Source organism: Colletotrichum higginsianum, chromosome 2 (genome assembly GCF_001672515.1).
Source record: "Colletotrichum higginsianum IMI 349063 chromosome 2, whole genome shotgun sequence".
NCBI lineage: Eukaryota > Fungi > Ascomycota > Sordariomycetes > Glomerellales > Glomerellaceae > Colletotrichum > Colletotrichum higginsianum.
Genome location: NC_030955.1, coordinates 2696525 through 2714321, shown reverse-complemented (window position 1 = coordinate 2714321; position 17797 = coordinate 2696525). Strand labels below are relative to the sequence as shown.

Here is a 17797-nt window from a genome sequence, read left to right as displayed (position 1 = left end):
AACAGGATAGGGTATCCTGCTGACGATTCTGAGGGTCTAATGTACCCTTTCTTGAGGTTTTCGTCGAGGTACTTGTCGAGTGCCTCGCGTTCTGTTTCGTTGAGTCCATATATCGGATGGAACTTCGGGTGGGAGCCTTCGATGAGAGGGATCTCGTGATCGTAAGGTCCATGTTCTGGTAAGCCTGTTTCCAATTCTGGGGCAAACAGCTTGTCGTACTTCCGGTACTCCTCTGGAATAGCTAGGAGTGGATCTGATCCCTGATCGGATGCTGCCGGGGCTACCGTCTTGGAAGGCCGTATCTCCCGGAGATAGGCGATGTACCGTGTTCGTTGTATTGTGTCGTCAAGAGGTGCTCTGGAAGATTCGTTTGAGGCCTGGCTCTTGCAGTGCTGCTCAGTGACTGAATCTGACCATTGGAGTTGGCCGGTTCTCCAATCTATTCGTGGGTTGTGCTTTCGTAACCATGTGATTCCTAGGATGACATCGGCGTCTCCTATCTCTGTGATGTCGAATTGGAGTTCTTCTTTCTGGCCATGAACTTGCAAAGGGAGGTGCACTGTCTCCAAAACAATGAGTCCGCCGCCGTACTCGACTTGTTCTCCTTCGACCGTCCGTAACGCGTACGGGCGTTCTTTCTTCTGCCATGGTATCTTTCGTTCATTCACCAGTCTGGGCGATATGAAGTCTCCTTGGGCGCCGCTGTCGATGACTGCGCGCGTTCGTCGTCCTTGGATCTCGATGTCCAGTTCAAAATGTGCTGCGTCGTAGGTTGCACATAGGGTCTTATAGGTTGTCGCCGTACGTTGCCCTTTTTTCGTAGGCGTCTTCAGTTTTTTGGCTGTTTCTTTTCCTGTGCCTTCCTCCAGGCTCTTGCCTTTGCCTTGGAATGAATGAGGCATTCGTCATGTTTGCATTGTTGCCATCCTTGGTCGTTGTTGTAGCACGACATAGGGTACTCGGGGTCGGGAGCGAAGGTCGCAATGTTTCCTTCCTCATAGAGTCGCATTGTCCAGAAGGGGAGTTGTCTGTGTAGATAGACATCCTGAATGGGTTCTTCTGTGTAGCGTCGTGGGTAGAAGTAGAACTTCTTCTTGCCTTTCTTGTGGTCTTTGCAGTTGTCGTCCAGGCATTCGGCCCAGAACAAGTCTTGATGGTTCCGGTTGCTGGGATCGAGTAGGGGGTGGTCTCCTGGCACAAGTGGCGTAGGTGGGTGGTTCTTTTTGTATGCAGTTCCGTGGAACTTGACTGATTGATTGTCGTCCGCTGGGTGGATGATCTGGTATTCTGGTCGCTTCGGGGGTTCCGGGCTCTCTTCGTCAGAGCTAGATGCGATGTAGGTTTCGTAGTACTGGCTAGGCGTGATTCTGTAGCTGGGTGTTTCTTCTGAATCGTAATCCAAGCTGTCTGGCCCTTGCGGGTGGTCGCTTGCAGCGTGTTCATACGCTTTCCTCTGCTTGGAGGTCCATGTTCGTAGGTCCCGGGGATCGGCAGCTGCAGCTTGGTCGAGTGCAGTTATGTCGATCTGTCCGTTTGGTGCTATCAGGCCTTGAAGCATAGGTCTCTTGACTTCTTCAAGTTGTCCTTCCTGGAGCATCTCGTCGAGTTGTTCGTTAATTTTGCGTGTGAGCTTCTGGTTGGGGCCTCGTCGCATCATTGCGAGAGTCCTTGGTTGTTCTCGAGGGGTTTCTTTCTTTTTGGATGGGTCGTCCTTCATGAGTCCTTTCCTTGCGTCGGGAATCTTCTGGTAGCTGGCGATTCCGCAGACTTGTCGGAGGACATCGACACATTGTCGTTGGTGTTCGTTAGGGGTCTTGCATATCCCTGTTTTTTCGTATCCTGACCTGGCCATGGCTAGTGTTCTAGGGGGCTTGGGATACCATCCCGATTGTTCTTTGCTGTCTTGGTGGGTGAGGCAATTGTCGTCATAGCATGCGGTCCATGAGAGCGAGGCGTGGGGAATGTCCTTGCTGGCAATGTTGATTTGTCGGCTCTTCTCGGGTACCGGTTGGAATCGCTGTTTCTTGGGTTGCCGGCATTCTCTGGCCATGTGTCCTGGTTTGTCACAGTTGTAGCACTTGAAGTCTCGTGTTTTGTTGTCTCTCTGGGCTATGCTGAGGTCCATGGGGCCGCTGTGGTGCCCGTAGGCAGTGCTGTTGCGATTCTGGTTGTTCTGCCAGTTGTTTCCTCTGGGGCGCTCGGTTTGTCCGTTGCGCTGAGGGTAGTTCTGTTGGGATTGTCGTTGGGGTTGCCATTGGTACTTCCTTCCGGAGTTGGCGGGTGCTCGTTTTTCGCTTTTCTCCTTTCTTCGTTCAAAGAGTCTGTTGTCAATCTTGACAGCGAGTTCCGCGTACTGTAGGAAGTCGTCTGGTCGGTCTTGCTTGGAGAGTTCATCTTTGACATCTTCTTTGAGTCCTTCATAGAACAAGAAGATCTTGGTAGCGTCGGTGTAGTCGAGTCTGGCACAGATGCGTCTGAACTCTGCAGCGTAATGAGTGGCTGCGCCTTTCTGTTTGAGGTTGGCAAGGTCGCGTTCGTATTGTCGTTGTTCGTCAGGTTCCTGAAAGAGGGACAGGAGTGCCTTTTCGAATCCGTGGTATCCTTGGAAGATGAGTTGGGTTTCGGATTTGAGTCCGTCCCACTCGTTGGTCATGAAGTCGGTGAGGTGAGGTTCGAACCAAGCGAGGGCTCGTCCTTTCAAGAAGGAGGCCGCGTGGATGACCTTCTCAGCCTCATCTTTGAAACTCATTCCGTGGAATCGTTGGTAAGCTCGAACTTGAGTGAGGAATCCCTTGAGTTGTCCTGGGGTTCCGTCGAAAGCTTGGGGGGAGTTAAGTCGGAGTTTCTCTCGTCCGTCGTGGTGCGGGGTGGTGATGATGTTGGCTGCCGCACGGAGAGTATTAACTTCCTGTTGGAGTGCCATGAGCTGGGCACGCTCGGGATTCTGCTGGATCATTTGCTGGAGTCTAGTAACTTCGGCTGCGTTGCTGTTGAATGCGTCCTGCATACGAGCCATGTCTCGATGGGTTTTCTTGAGCTGCTTGGCTAGCTCTGTAGCGTCGTCATCGCTATCAGAGGACTCGGCGTCCTTCATTTCCTCGTCCAGGGTCTTGGGGGGCATGGGAGCTTTTCCCTTGGAGGCAGGAGCGGGAGTCGCGGGGGTTGCTTTAGAAGCCATCGTGTCGTACTGTTCGTTAGCTTCGTAGGGTCAACTTACTGAACAGGAGCAATCAAAGTGTTACGGTCGGCTTTCCGTGGTAGTGTCTATTAGCAGAAGCTGAGGCAACGAAGCTGGGGAACAGTGCTGTAAGTCGTGCTGAAAGGATCAGGTCTTCAGAGGATACGGTGATCAGTCGTATACTCAACAAGGGGCTTGTAACGTGTGTCACTAGTGAAGGGTGCCGAGAGTATCCGAGGGGATAATCACAAAGTTGATTGCTGAAGAGCTATGGAAGGTAATCTATCTATGCGGAATGAGTGTCCTTATATCCTTGAATGTTGTTCTTGGGACCGACATCTCAAAGTCGGTCCTCGTCCTGGGACCGACGATCTGGATGTCGGTCCCTAGCGTGGACCGCTTATCGTCCGTCGGTCCTTCTTATCTGCACGTGACCTTCCCTAGTTCTTCCGTTCCGAGGAGTCATCTGTGTGACCTTGTTTCTTGTCCATACAAATGCTGTGCCGCCCGCGCCCTGCCTGGCCTGGTGGGGCTGCGTCACCTGTAGCTTGTTGGGTCGTAACAGTATACTAAATACTATATCTCTTTGTAAGTTATTTTTATTACTTAACTAGCTAGTATAAGTGTCCAATAATCTTAATAGGGTTAAAAGTAGTATTCTACAGAAGGCTGAATAAATTAGTTATATTAAGTATTAGGGTTATCTTTTTAAATTATGCAATTACTATATACTTAGGGAATTACTATTCTATACATTAAGTAGTTAGTAATAGTATAATAGGGAGAATGCATACTAGCTTTGCAGTTAGTAAGATACATAGTCTTTTCTAATTATACATTTATTAAAATTTGCATTATTAATAGCTATAAGGTTCAAGACCTCTATAACCTAGAACCTCTATAGTTAAGGCTTCTTTATTATAGACCTTAATTGCTAATACTATTAAGTATAAGCCTAGTTTAATATTATATTTATAGCTAAGACAGCTTTATAGAGTTATTAGTATAAGCTTAGGGTATAGTACTAATTACGTATAAGTCTTATTGTATTAACTGCAATAGGTTATTTCTCTGTAAGGCTAGGTCCTTAGTATAGAGAGAAAATAATACTATTAAATAAAGAGCTACTTCTACTTTTAAAGTCTCTAAATTAACTCTCTACTACTAATATACTAAATATATTATATAAAGTAAAAAATAACTAAATTTAATAAAAATAACTATAACTAAAGAAGAAGTAATTCTTAAATAAGTTATTAATTTAATTAATTAAGAGTTCTCTCTATAATAAGAAGTTATATAAGAAATAGCTAACTAATTCTTGAATGTGCACAATAGAATATATATAGGACTCTAATAAATAGAGAACTTTATATAATATATTCCCTAATTAAAAATGCAATTTTAATATTTAATTAACTATTCAAGAGCTTTAATTAAGAATTCTATAATTATATAAGGCTAATTTATACTTATATAAAATATAGTTATAGAGTATAAAATACTTAATAATAATATTTATAATTTTAATAAAATTAAGTTTCTAATAGGAATACTATTAATGTACTTATATAGTAAGTTGCTTATTAGAGTAAGTTGCCTACTTTCTTATTGTATATAAAACCTCTATTTTTTAACTATTTTTTAAAAATCTACTTTAAATTTAAAATATACTAGATTTTAAGTTTAGTATTTAATAAGAGTTAAATTGTAGGAAAAAATACAGTAGAAACTCTAACTCTAACTCTATACTTAGATTTCTTATTTAGAGAGCTAAATAAGCTAGCTTATATAAGGCTGTATACTAACTAGAGTAGGAATTTCTACTATATTATTTCCTATAATCTAACTCTTATTAAATATTAATACTTAAAGCCTAGTATTTTTTAGGGTTAAAATAGAGTTTTAAAAAATAGTTAAAAAATAGTTAAAAAATAGGAGTTTTATATATAATAAGGAAGTAAGTAACTTACTCTAATAGGCAACTTACTATAAAAGTATATTATATATAAAAGTTATTATAATATTTAACTATAAGGGAAGACTTTATTTATTTATAAAGGAAGTTTTATTAATAGGAGACTATATAATAAAGACTTCTTATACTATAGTACTAACTACTCTATACAAATTTAACCTATATATATATAAGAGGTAAACCCCCCTTTAAAGAGTTAAAAGTAAAACCCTCTTATATTCCTAGACTTATTAAGGAATCTTATTTTTATCTAACTCTTTCTTATATATACTATACTTTAACTTAATATATGCACTATTTTTAGAGCCCTATTGTGCATGTAGGGCTTAGGGCTCTACTTTTCCTGCAGAGTAGGGTACTTAGTAATTAATTAAGTCTCTGCAAAATAGTATTCTTGCAGTTAGAATTAAACTAATTGTCTGCGCGCAGAGTGTGTAAATACTACTAAATGCTTACTATTACATTATGCAAGTAAGGGAAGACTTTATATAAAGTAGTTTAATAATTAAGAATAAGTTTCTATTATTTAGAATATATATATAAATAATTAAGTAATATATTTATATATTATTATAAAGGGTAAATATTACTTTCTCTTCTAGTATACTAATAGCTAATTCCTAATTATATAGTATATTTATTTAAGTAAAAATAAATAAATATTAAATAATATTAGCTTAAATTAGCTAAAGTACTTTAATTAATATATAAAATTCTATATAAAGAGTTCTTATTACCTCTTAATTCTTAATAATTATAATAATTATAAATTAACTAATTTTAATAAATACTATAAGAAATAAAGTATTATTACTCTTTATATACTTCTTTACTTATTATATAAACTCTAGTATTTTAATATTAAGTACTTTAATTTATTAAAGTACTTATATAGTAAGGAAATTTAAAAAAATATATAAATGCAAATTTTATATATTACTAAGAATAATTTTTTTCCTACTTTTAAAGTAGTATTTTTTACTTTAATAAGTAAAAATAAAATACAATATAATTTTAAATAAATTAATTTTATACTTTTTAATTCTAAAGTAATTCTTTATTACTTAAATTTTAAATTAAAAATACTAATACTCTTAATTTTATAGTTAAATAGCTAAAGCTCTTAGAATATAATAATACTAATTATAGTACTAGAGAGTATATAAAGTACTTCTTCTCTTAAAAAGAAAATTTAAGTATATTAAAGTAATTTACTAATACTAATATATAAAGTAATTAATTTTTAAATTAAAAGTATTAGTATATTAACTTATAAGCTTACTATTATTAAAATTAAGAATTATAAATTTTATACAAGAATAAAAGTACTAAATAAATACTAGAGAGTAAAAAAGACTTAATTATATTTTAGAGAATTACTTAATACTACTAAAGTAGAAGTACTATAAGTAAAAAAGAGTAGTATTAATACTAGAGGAGAGAATAAATTTTAGAAGAAGAATTTTATAAAAAGTACTAAATTATATATATAATAATATAGTAATTGCAAAAAGTCTAAATATAATATATAAATTTATAAAGTAATTTAGAATAGTAATAAGGAAGAGGATAAGTAGTAATTTTAATTAATTTTATATATTATTACTAAATTAACTTATATAAGAAGTAGAAAAGTAGGGGAGAGTATATTACTTACTATAATGTATTACTTACTATATAAGTATATTATTAAATAAATATTAAATATTTTAATCTTAAGCTTTAATAACCTACTTCTCCTATATAATTCATACGTACTCTTCTTTAAGTCCTTAGGATCTAAAGCCTAGAGGGCGCTAAAAGCTTAGGCTGCTTTAGGTCGTGCAGTAGCAATCTATTCTCATTCCGACTCCCTCTTGTTGCCCTAGTCGATTCAAGGTCTGGGTCGTCTTCCGATTTCCATCCGCTCGTGTGAATTCTCGGACTGTCAAGCTTATGGCGGGGACGTGACTTGGGTCAAAGACCCATACAGCCCACCGGAGGGGCCAGCACGACGGGCGATGGAGTGCCGGACTGGGGTGCATGTTAGCTTACCTAGGCGAGTTTATCGATCGAGGCCGTCTCGGTGGGCGCTGGGAAGTGGTGAAAGGTGAAGGATGCGTGGCACCCTCCTCAGCGCGTCACAATGGGCGACCAGGTTGATGATTTACGTTCACATCAGTGATCCCGCTTGGGTTCTCAGTTCATCGACTTGGCAACTGACAGCGTGTCTGTGGATATGGTGAAGGATGTCGGCATTGTGAATACTTGTGGCATAAAATGAGCCGGTGTGGAAGTTTGGCCCTTCGGGCTCGCACTTGATAGCTGGGAGCATGAAAACGAGCAGGGGAAACGCTCTCCAGATCCCAGCAAGCGAAGAGCGTGTTGACAGCTAGCCCCTCACCGACAGATAGGACTGGCCCTCTGTGGCCCCTGAACCTGACCCTTGATGCCTCTGTCCGCCATTTTGAGCCCCCACTCCGACATTTCCTCGCTCGAGGCCAACTAGGTGAAGCTGTACGTGCAAGGACTCACCGCATCGTTGGTGCTTGACTGGCGATGCGATGCCTCTCCATCGTCCTGTACGCGGTGAGGATCCAGACGCTTTTGCGCTTTTCGCTCTGCGGAGCAAGGGCCCCGGGAGCGTCCGTCCACGACATTGGCAAGGGGGAATTCAAGGGGCGGTGACCAGAGCAAGCGAACGGGCAGGCATGCAAAGACACCAGCAATACGCAGATGTGTGCCAGACAGTGATCTGGACCAAAGCGAATGCCGTGGGGGGAGGGGCACGGCGCGGCTGGCGAGACCTCAGGGTCGCCTTCAAAGAGGGGGAGGAGAAGACTTGGACAGGAGATTATGAAGTGACGAAGGGAGAGATACGTGCTTGCAATGCCAGGGATGCGAAAGAAGATGGCGCCGAAAGGGGAAGCCGACGAAGCATCGAGCGCGACAAAGTCGTTTTGGAGGTTGTCAGAACGGATGAGCGAGGTCATTTAGCTGTTTGCCGATGGGGCCGTTCCCAGCGGAATGATGATCACTCACTCCCTTGACACCTCAGTTTCGAAGGGTGGGCAATTACAGCGGCCCAGGTCGAGGAAGACATCCGTAGTGATGGGTGATGGCGATGTGGAAGAAGCAACGGATCCAGTCGTGGAAGCCGTGGAGACATTGTGCAACCCATTAAGAGTCTTGAAGCACAGGGGAAGGGGATTGAGCCAGGGCACACCCGTACCACTTGGTGAATAAAAATACCATGGATTCAGATTTTGGACTGTCCGGCCACGTTAAGAGTGACCTTGGGAAATATTGGGACGACGGGGGGGGGGGGGGGGGGGACAGGGGACAAAGTATTCGGCGACAGCGGTACATACGCAGAGGCTGTACGAGAAAGAGCAGTAGCATTCGCGTTGGCACCAGCCTCACTTTTTGGGTTGTGAAGTTACGGGCGACCCCTTGAATGGCAGCTGCATCTCGTCATGCAAGTCAGACTTGATGCCATCCAAACATCCCATATACACATAGCGACCCATTCGTACATTTGTCCTTAACGCAACTCCTGCGACACCAATGAAGTGTCCAGGCGGCGACGTCGACGGGTGCCAGTTAGGGTGTCAGTACGCTGCAAGATGCAACAATGGGCAAAAGCAAACAGCAAGCCATTCGTTTTATCGCTGGTCGTAAGGGGGATGTCAGGGGGGAAGGGTGATGAAAAGTTTTCACGCTCGTACTGGAGAAATGAGAGACAACATCAGAATCACACAAAGTGCCAAAGCCTGGAAAAAGAAAGTCATTAATCCAGTAGGAAGAAACAAAAGATATCACAGAGAGAGGGGACCAGGAGGGGGAGGGGTTCGGGACTGAGGGGCGCGGCGCACGGCGACACTCAGGAGTCGAGAAAACGACGTTGGCATCATCTCGTTTGGCGAAGATCGCGGGAGTGCATCCGTGGTGTCCGTAACGGAGACATGGGCCGCTTTGTCGCCTTCCCCTCATTCCACTTGCTAATTGCCCATGGACGGCCTCTTCAGACGGTCAAAAGTTCGTGCTCTGTCCCTTTTCAGATCGTGCGTTGGTCTCATCATCGATTTCTGACCAGTAAATGGAATTGGGAGCCCTAAGACAACAGTAACAACGCTAGTCGACTGAACGGGGGAGACGACCCACAAACCCGCTCGCCCGGATGCTTGTCGCTTTGGCAGTCGAGCAGCTCCTAGACAGGGTCCTTCGCATCTCGACTCGAATTGAGTTCAGACCGCCTTTGAGGATGTGGATGAGGATGTGGATGAGGATGTGGCCGAGGATAGATAAGGCATTACGGGCGATCGTGCCTCTCCGAAATGTCTTGGGAAAGATGTGTCCACGTTTTACTGGAAATGCGTCCCACTCTCTCGGCCGGTATCAAGTGGTACGCAGGCGGCAGCGGCAGCGGTAACGGTGCCGGTACTGCCACGGGTGGGCAGAACGTGCGGGTATCCTCAGTCGCGTTTCGTGCCCAGCGCGTCTGATTGCGTTGCGTTTCTCAAGTGGCGATTGGCTAAATTAGGAAAACAGGCGCGGCGCGCAAGAAGGTTTCTACGTCGACGTGAACCCCTCCCAATCTCGAGGGGGGTAGAAAAGGGGCTGGCCAGTGATAAAAAAGAAGAGAAGAAGAAAAGTTTCGGATAACTCCACACCACCGCGTCGGCCACATACGACATTCCGGAGACCCACTTACCCACGTCCGGGCTGCGAACACCAGAAGAAGATGCAGCAGGAAGACGTGGAGGAGCTGCAGCAGTGAACAGGCCGAGCAGGTGCGAGAGGAACGGCGGGTCAATAGTAGAGACAGCCCGGGATGGAGTTTTTGGCCAATCCCCTGACGATTCCACTAGTTGCACGTGTATTGGACCGCGTACTCGAACTCGGTGGGTTCGACAGGTGGAGATGGAAAGGTACACAGGGATACCTCTGCTCACCGCCGAGAGTGACAGGCCGGGTCACCGCCTACAGAATCAAACAGGTATTTCGCAGGCGCGCGTTAGCAAAGCTCGTCAAGACACGTATCGCCCGAGTACCGGAGTTACCTTGTTCACGCGTTGATGTACCGTCTGGGGCCGGGAGACGGGGTATCTGCCCATTGGTCGGGAAGAGGGCGCGCTGGTGGGGATTTGGAGGTCCTACGGTACTGCAATGCTGGCTTGTCCGGCCGCCTTCTTCGCCGTCAAGTAACTGCTCACCCCTTTTACCTGGGTTGGCTACCGACCGACCACTGTGGTTCGGATAGAGCCTGGGCAGTATGGGTTTAGCCCAAGGATGTCGTGGTTTTGCATACCTAGGGCCTGTTGTATCCATATTCGTCCAGAGGCAACCTTGGAACTCGGGATGCGAAACGCGGACAGGAGGATGAGGGGCAGCCCACGAAAGGCAGAGAGGATCATAGAACCATTGGAAGCTGCGGGAGCGTTCCTCGCCAACACCCTCGCTCTTCTACCCCTTCTCCCTCTGATTCTCAGGGCTGGGGCGATATTGCTAACCGAACCGGCGGTCCGGGATATGGCGAAGCGAGACCGCGAGAACCCTTGAGAATGCTCCATTGCCCCAAGCCGTCGGTGATTGTAATCTCCTTTTCCTCGTCACCTTGCTTTTGCCTCAGCTCTTAGGTTGTCGAGCCCCTCCACCGGCACGACGCCATCTCGGCAGACGCGACGTCAGTACCCAGTCTGTTCTCGCCTCTTTAGGCGAGGCGATGTTCTATGTCTCGTTTGACCCATAAGCAAGTAGTGAGGAACATGTCGAAAAAGGAGATGATGCATGCAACGCAAAGATTATGGTGGGACGGCGGGGAACGGACAGCCAAACGTATCTTGCTTCCACCAGCAGTCGTCACTGCCTGTATTAGTAAGGTGAACCATGGGACGGGACGAACTGGTGAAGCGGATACCTTGCAAATCCTGACTTAACTCACCTGCGTTTGCTTACAACGTTCGCCTCCCGCCATCGCGCTTCCATCACCCCTGAACTCGCGTTTCCTCTCAGGCTGGACTGATATGCACAACTCAGCGCGCTGGCCTGACCAACCCTATCGCCCCATCGGGTGTTACTCGTCATCAAGTCGAGCGCATTCATGGCTAGAACAGTAGCCCTTGCCTTAGTTTCCGGTACCAACCCCTTGGTCGTGACCCAGAGAATCGAGCCCGCCTCGTTTGCTGCGTTGGATTGTGCCATGCTGAGTGGTGTGCGCTGAGCTGGCTGGGCCGCCGGTCGGCTCGCTCATTATGGACACACGCCCTCTGGCTGAGGCCTAGGGCGAGGACGCACCCCAGTAATCATACCCATAACCCGGCCACCCGCCCTGCCGTGCTTCTGTAGACGGCGGGGGGCGTTTGCGTGTCTAGATGTGGCTAGATGCGCTCCGGACGGGTCGGGCGCATGCCAGGCCATGCGATTCCTGTCCGCCTCAGTCCGCTACTTCGCGGCACGAGGATTGAGCAACCGTGGCTCTGACGGGATGGTGAGGTTTGTACTCGCAGAGCAGTGTGGCGTACGGCGTGGACGCAAGCACCTATGAGCTAGACTCGTGATGCGAGATGTGTTTGTGTCGCATCTCTCAGTAGGCGGACAGCAGCAGCAAAAGAGCTGGGTCCTTGTCGTCCCGTGAAAACTCTGCGATCCTTAACGTGTCATATCGCCTCGTGTTCAGCGAAGGGGTACAGGACGGTGTTCAGGTGTCTTTCTTCTCCTCCAATAGTTGTTGGTATTCGCCCCTATTTGTTCGCGAATCGCGCTGCCGGCCCTCACAATCTTGTCTTGGATTAAATGGCGATGCGACCCATTTTAGATTCCTCGTCCCTTTTGTGTCAAACGAGATGAGGGTACTATACAATGATGCATATCTTATGGCACCGAGAAATTCTTCTGAAATTGGCCACAGACAGACAGATGCTGGATTTCGGCTATTAGGGACTTGCTGGTTTGGCAAAGGGTGGGCTTCTAGACTTGTGTAGAGACACTATCTTGCAGCAAAGTTGGGGCGGTGGGTGACATGGAGGTGGGATATTCGGTCGCTGCTTACATAGCTCCGGGTCTCCCTTCCCGTTCCCTACCTGTCTATCCGTGATAGGGCAGCTGAGAGGCACTTGCATTCCGTCACTTAGCAGTGAATACGTAAATATGGAGACAGGAATAGCTACTAGGCAGTATGCAGCTGAGGGCGCATGTACGTCCCTCTTCTTCCCTGCTCAGCGTGCTTTCGTTTCCCGCGTTCCCTTGTTCATCGTGGGCTGTTGCGCATGCGCGTTCTCGTTCCAGCAGCAACAGCAACTCAAGCATCGATCGGGTCAGCAATGGCAGCCACTAACTGCATCACAACCGACTTGCCCCTCTTCAGTCTCGTTCGACCCCTCACTCCTTCCGATAGAGCTGATGCCCACAGGCACATACGCCGTGTACTGCTTGTTAGCAATACGCAACAGACGCAGCAGCACCACCACCAACACCGGACTGCACCGGCGTCGTGGGCCCCTTCATATCGACCCTCTCCACCTCACAGCAGCTCGTGACCATGTCGTGGAGGTGGATGTGGATGTGGATGTGGATGTGGATATAGACGTGGTGCGCCTGCTCTGCCCTGCCTCGGGGTTCAAGGTTGGCTGGTTGCCGGTTGCTGTGCTGTGTGTGCAGCGTTGCTGGCCGGCTGCTTGGGTGTACCAGTGGGGTCCTGGTTGTCGTCCTCCTCCTCCTCCTCCTCCACCCCTCACCCTCCCCTCCACTCCTACCTCAGCCCTCCCCCTCCCCACTAGTACCTCACACATCCCTCCCTTGCTCATTCTAATGGAGCAAGTCGGGACGGGTCTCTTCTGCTGTTCTGGTGGCCCGGTGAACAAACACTGGAGCCCGTTCCAGTTCCATAATCCCTCTCCTTGATGTGTGCATTGTGCAGTCCGTCCTTCCATCCATCACAACGAGTGGCCCCGGGGAGGGCCCACTCTGAGCAACCAAGAGGCGGATGTACCTCTCGAGTGTCCCTGACTCCCTCATAGGTATGCTTGCCCGTCGCTTCGATTGCATTGCTTGCCTAAGGTACATTTGCCTGCTTCCCTAATCTGACCGTACCTCCCCTCACCTTTGGCAGGTCGACTGGTACCTGAGGTTGCGCGAAGGAGGTCCAGTCCAGTACGTACCTTTGCAAGTCCTCGCTGCCGCCTGCCTGTTTCCCGCTTCCTTACAGTGGACAGGAGAAGAGGGATAGAGACGGGGAAAAGCAAGGTACCTCTTCCGAGTACTTACCTCTTTCCCAGCTCCGAGCCATCGCGGTCCCCCCTCTGTTCCCCTCTTCTGGTCTCTCTCGTGCTCTCTTGCTATCTTCCCCCTCCTGTCCCAGCGTGCCACCCCCTCCAATACACCCAAGACTCAAGAGTCCCTCCCACTGTCGCAGCTCAGTGTCCCCACCGTTCTCACCAAAGACGCCTCTTTTCCTCCTCCTCTCCCCTCCTACTTTTTTCCTCGACTTCCCCTCTTCTGTTCATCCTCCCACTCTCGTGATCATCCTTCATCTCCAATACGGAACTCAACGCGCGCACTCTTCGTCCTCCCCGGCCATCACCACTCCAGCGCACCCTTCGCCTCTAGACGCGCCGCTTTCCAACACTGGCTTTAAGCCAGCTTCTCCCCCTTCAACCACTCACACGTCCTTCCTATGACCAGAATATCGAACCAAATGACCAGCAACATCCACCAGTCTAATCAAGACACACTTTAAACCCCACGGGAGCGCGCCGAGCGAGGAGGAGCCATAGGAACCAGGCGATTTCAACCATCGTGTCAATTCGAAGAGAGTCGCAGTGCAGATCAAGCCGCCCACCCATCATCCTCGTCGCCGTCGTAGCAACCGGCACAGCCATCTGACGATACCCTCCGAGAGAGAGGAAGAGAGAGAAAAATCGCGACCACGACCCGACCCTTCAAGATGCCCGGCGCAAGCGTTGCGGTTCTTCCTACGTCCGCTTCATCAACACCGGCCTCGCGCAAGGCATCACTAGCCCCAGAACGCAAATACAAGTGCCAGTTTTGCAATCGAGCCTTCAGCAGAAGCGAGCATCGCAGTAGGCATGAGCGATCCCGTAAGTCGTCTCTTTTTTCCGAACCCCTCCCCCTCCTACGTCTCAAAGCTTCCGCTCGACTGGGAACCCCTCTCAACGATGAGCAACCCCCTCATTCCACCTTTGCATCGGTGCATCATTCGGCAGGAAAAAACCTCGCTGGAGAAAAAACGTCGCACCAGTTTGGAATTGTTCAAGTTGTTTACTGACTGTTTACAGATACCAAGGAGCGCCCCTTCAAGTGCATGAAGTGTCGTAGCACATTCGTTAGACGTGATCTTCTCCTCCGACACGATCGCACTGTGCATGCCAAAGATGGAGGGGTCCCTCTTCACAGCGATGGTAAGCGACGTTCGGGTCCTAAGACGCGAGCTATTGGCGGTCCTGCAAAGACACCCATGCTCGACCAGTCCGCGTTAGATCAGATCGAAGCCGCCTCTCACGACGGCACTTTCGACATCGAGACCGCTGCCATGCTTGTCGCCGACTTCCAACACAAAGCCGCCGCCGGTGCACGCTCAGGAGGCAGCCCATCGATGCCCTACTCGCCGCATACCATGGAGCCTACCGTCGCGTATCCTTCAGGTGCCATCCCCGTGCCTCAATGGGAGAGCTTCATGTCTCAATCGTCCGACGCCAAAGCACACTCGATCGCATCGTCGGCATCCGGCTCCTTCGAGTCGCAGCAGTCCTTCAACAGTACAGGGACCATACAGCCACACAACGCCCAGCTTCCACCTATCAACGGTCAGACGTGTAATGGTCTCGTTCCCGCACTCCAGTCCATGATCAACTCTCTACCGAACTCTGGAGCCGGTACACCTGTGCCGCAGAGTCCCTACGTCAGCGAGGCGACTTTGTCTGCCGCAGGCTTCCGAGCCCCCCAGGTCGCCAACGACGACGAGCGAAACCAAATTCTCGACAATATTCGTGCTCAAGATACGGAACATGCCATTCCTGAGGGTTTCCGCCTTCCAAACCTGGCGTCGCTGAACCGATTCCTGTCCACCTACTTTGGGCTATTTCATCACCACCTCCCGTTTCTGCACCCCGCCTCCTTCGACTCAACTACGGTGTCTCCTGCTCTGCTCCTTGCCGTGCTGAGCATCGGGGCGCTCTATGCGTTTGATCAGGATCAGGCCTACATGCTCCACATCGGATCCAAGGTCTTGGTCAACCAGTTCCTTCAGAACAAGGAGAACTTTAGCTCGCGCAAGTGCCCGCTTTGGACGATGCAAGGTTCGCTCCTGAACATGATCTTTGCCAGCTGGAGCGGTGATCCGAAGGGGCTTGAGTGGGCCTGTTCCATCAAGAGCCTGCTCGCCAACATGGTGGCTGGAAACCGGTACGAGCTGAAGCTTCGCCAGGAGGCTCGCTCTGGCGCCCATCCCACCCGCAACGAGTGGATCGAGGACGAAGGTTGCCGACGCACATACTACGCCGTTTACATCTTCTTTGGCCTGCTCACTCTGACGTACAATCACACGCCGGCCATTAGCTTCAATGAGTTTGAGGACCTGCAGCTTCCTTCTACGGAGGCGCTCTGGAACCTCAAGGTTGCGGGCGAGGCCTCTTGGCATGAGCATCTGAAGGCGTCGCCTGTGGTCACGTTTATGGAGGCGCACGACAACCTGTTCCAGGGAGAGACACTCCGGTACAGCGCGTTTGCGTCGCGGGTCATGATTAACGCCCTGTTCCTCGAAGTGTGGTACCACAAGCGCAGTCCTGAGGCTCTCCAAGACGTTGTGACTGAGTATAAGCTCAGACTCGCGCTCGAGACGTGGGAGAAATCCTGTGAGCTTTGCGAGCCTGAGACCGTGGCGGTCCCGTTGAGTGCTCCCCACAAGGGACATCCCCTCATCTTCAACGCCAAGGCTATGTACCGGAATGCGCGGGCTCGCCTGGAGGTTGACTTGAAATCCGTGCAAGAGGCATTGCGCTACCACGATTCCTACGAGGTCGCAGCTGCCATGTCGAACGCGCGGGATCGCGTCAAGCGCTCCAGTGAGATGATCAAGGTCATCCAGGAGTGCTACAACTGCATTGAGATTGCTGTGGTACAGGGCGTCCGCTGGGTTGCACGCACCTCGCCGACGAACTGGAGCGTTGAGCATGCCTTGTGTGGCCTTGACCTGATGATTGTCCTCTCGCTTTGGCTCTACCGTCTGGAACACGACGAAGAACAAGCTACAGAGGAAGAGCTTGCCATGTACAACAAGGTCCGGCTGCTCTTCGACAAGGACCTCGATGAAGCGTTCGCTACCCAGCTGAGCTCTGTCGTTGCCCGGCTGTGGGGCAGCATGCTAGACGAGGTCGTGGTCTGGGGGTAAGTCACTGTTTCTCTCATCACTCGGAATGTGACACTAACGTAATTGTAGAATCACCAGACTCATGGGCGAATCATTCCGCCTCCATGCGCAAGCACTTGTCGGCTATGTCGACGACATGGAAGCATCCTCAAGCGTTTCGACCCCTTCGATGATTTCTCAGGGGGCCGACGAGGACAGCGTGTACTAGTTCCGAGATGACTGAACGATTTCCTATGTTCTTTTCCGTCGTTGTTTTCTTCTTCTTTATCCCCCTTGGGTTTCGTCTCCTTGGCATATACCTCTTCGTCTGGCGGGCTGAATTTCTGGCGTAACGGATTCGGAGTGATTCATCGGACACTCCCTCTCGGTCTGAGGCTTTTTCCCCCTTACGTGGCAGGGGGAATAGGCGTCACAGAGGAGAGGCTTTTGATTTTCGGGAGTGTCATTGCGCATTATGCCCCAGCCTGCTCTGGTGGGATTGTGATCTTTCCTACGCAGTTGTTTCCTTCACGAGCGTCACAGCATTGGACTTGGTCATGAGTAATAATGGGGCCGGTTACACAGGGATGGTTGGGGGTATAGGGTTCGGCGCGGATTCCTGGGTAAAGCAAACCTGGGAAGATTAGGATAATTCGGGCCCTGTTCACGCATCCCAGAGACTGACTGCCTCAGGGCACTGATGGCTGGTCCAGGGTGGGGTTGGTGACCGCTTGTTTCGTTCTTGTTCTATTAGCTTCATACTAATGTTTTGTGGTGCTGATATCCATTTCATCGTTTTCTTCTCCTTTACACTTGTTTTTCCTCGTTTGCTTTAACCGGCCTATGCTTGTTGATCTCTTCTTTTTCATTTAGCTTAGTTGTCTTCTTGCGCGTCTTTGCCTCTGCGTTTTTGAGTTTTGCTTCTTTCCGCTCTGCTCAGATACCTTGTTCGATATACAAATTGCAGTACCTCTTTGCCTTGGAATCCCGCGTTGTCTGTTTGGATTTGAGATGTCTCTGCTCTGGAACGCGGTCTTGGCAAGACTGCAATTGAGTGTCCGGGACGGGAAGGCCGCAGAGGCTGACCGAGAGGGCAATCCTCCGAGTCAAGGCATTCCCCGAGTCCTGTCATCATCGGACGAAAAGGGAGCGTGGAAGATCGGTTTCCCGAGCACATGTGTTTGTATATTAGAAAGTTTCCTAGGAGTTGGGCAGCATTGAAATCACTTCTCCTCATTCGCACCGTGCGTGCATGACCTTTGCCGTCCTTGCCCCTTCAATGATCAGTGGCGCGTGG

At 48.6% G+C, this 17797-nt stretch overlaps 2 protein-coding genes across 2 annotated transcripts; one reads left to right on the top strand and one right to left on the bottom strand.

The window, feature by feature from the left end:
• Positions 1-10997: 10997 nt before the first annotated feature.
• CH63R_02562 (uncharacterized protein) lies at positions 10998-11339 on the bottom strand (the record flags this gene model as incomplete). The annotated part of the gene is made up of 2 exons (XM_018297537.1): positions 10998-11004; positions 11080-11339. The coding sequence occupies 2 exons, from the start codon at positions 11337-11339 to the stop codon at positions 10998-11000; spliced, it is 267 nt and encodes an 88-aa protein (XP_018162353.1).
• Positions 11340-14079: 2740 nt separating this feature from the next.
• On the top strand, positions 14080-16729 carry CH63R_02561 (C2H2 finger domain-containing protein; the record flags this gene model as incomplete). The annotated part of the gene is made up of 3 exons (XM_018297536.1): positions 14080-14233; positions 14432-16538; positions 16591-16729. The coding sequence occupies 3 exons, from the start codon at positions 14080-14082 to the stop codon at positions 16727-16729; spliced, it is 2400 nt and encodes a 799-aa protein (XP_018162352.1).
• Positions 16730-17797: the final 1068 nt, after the last annotated feature.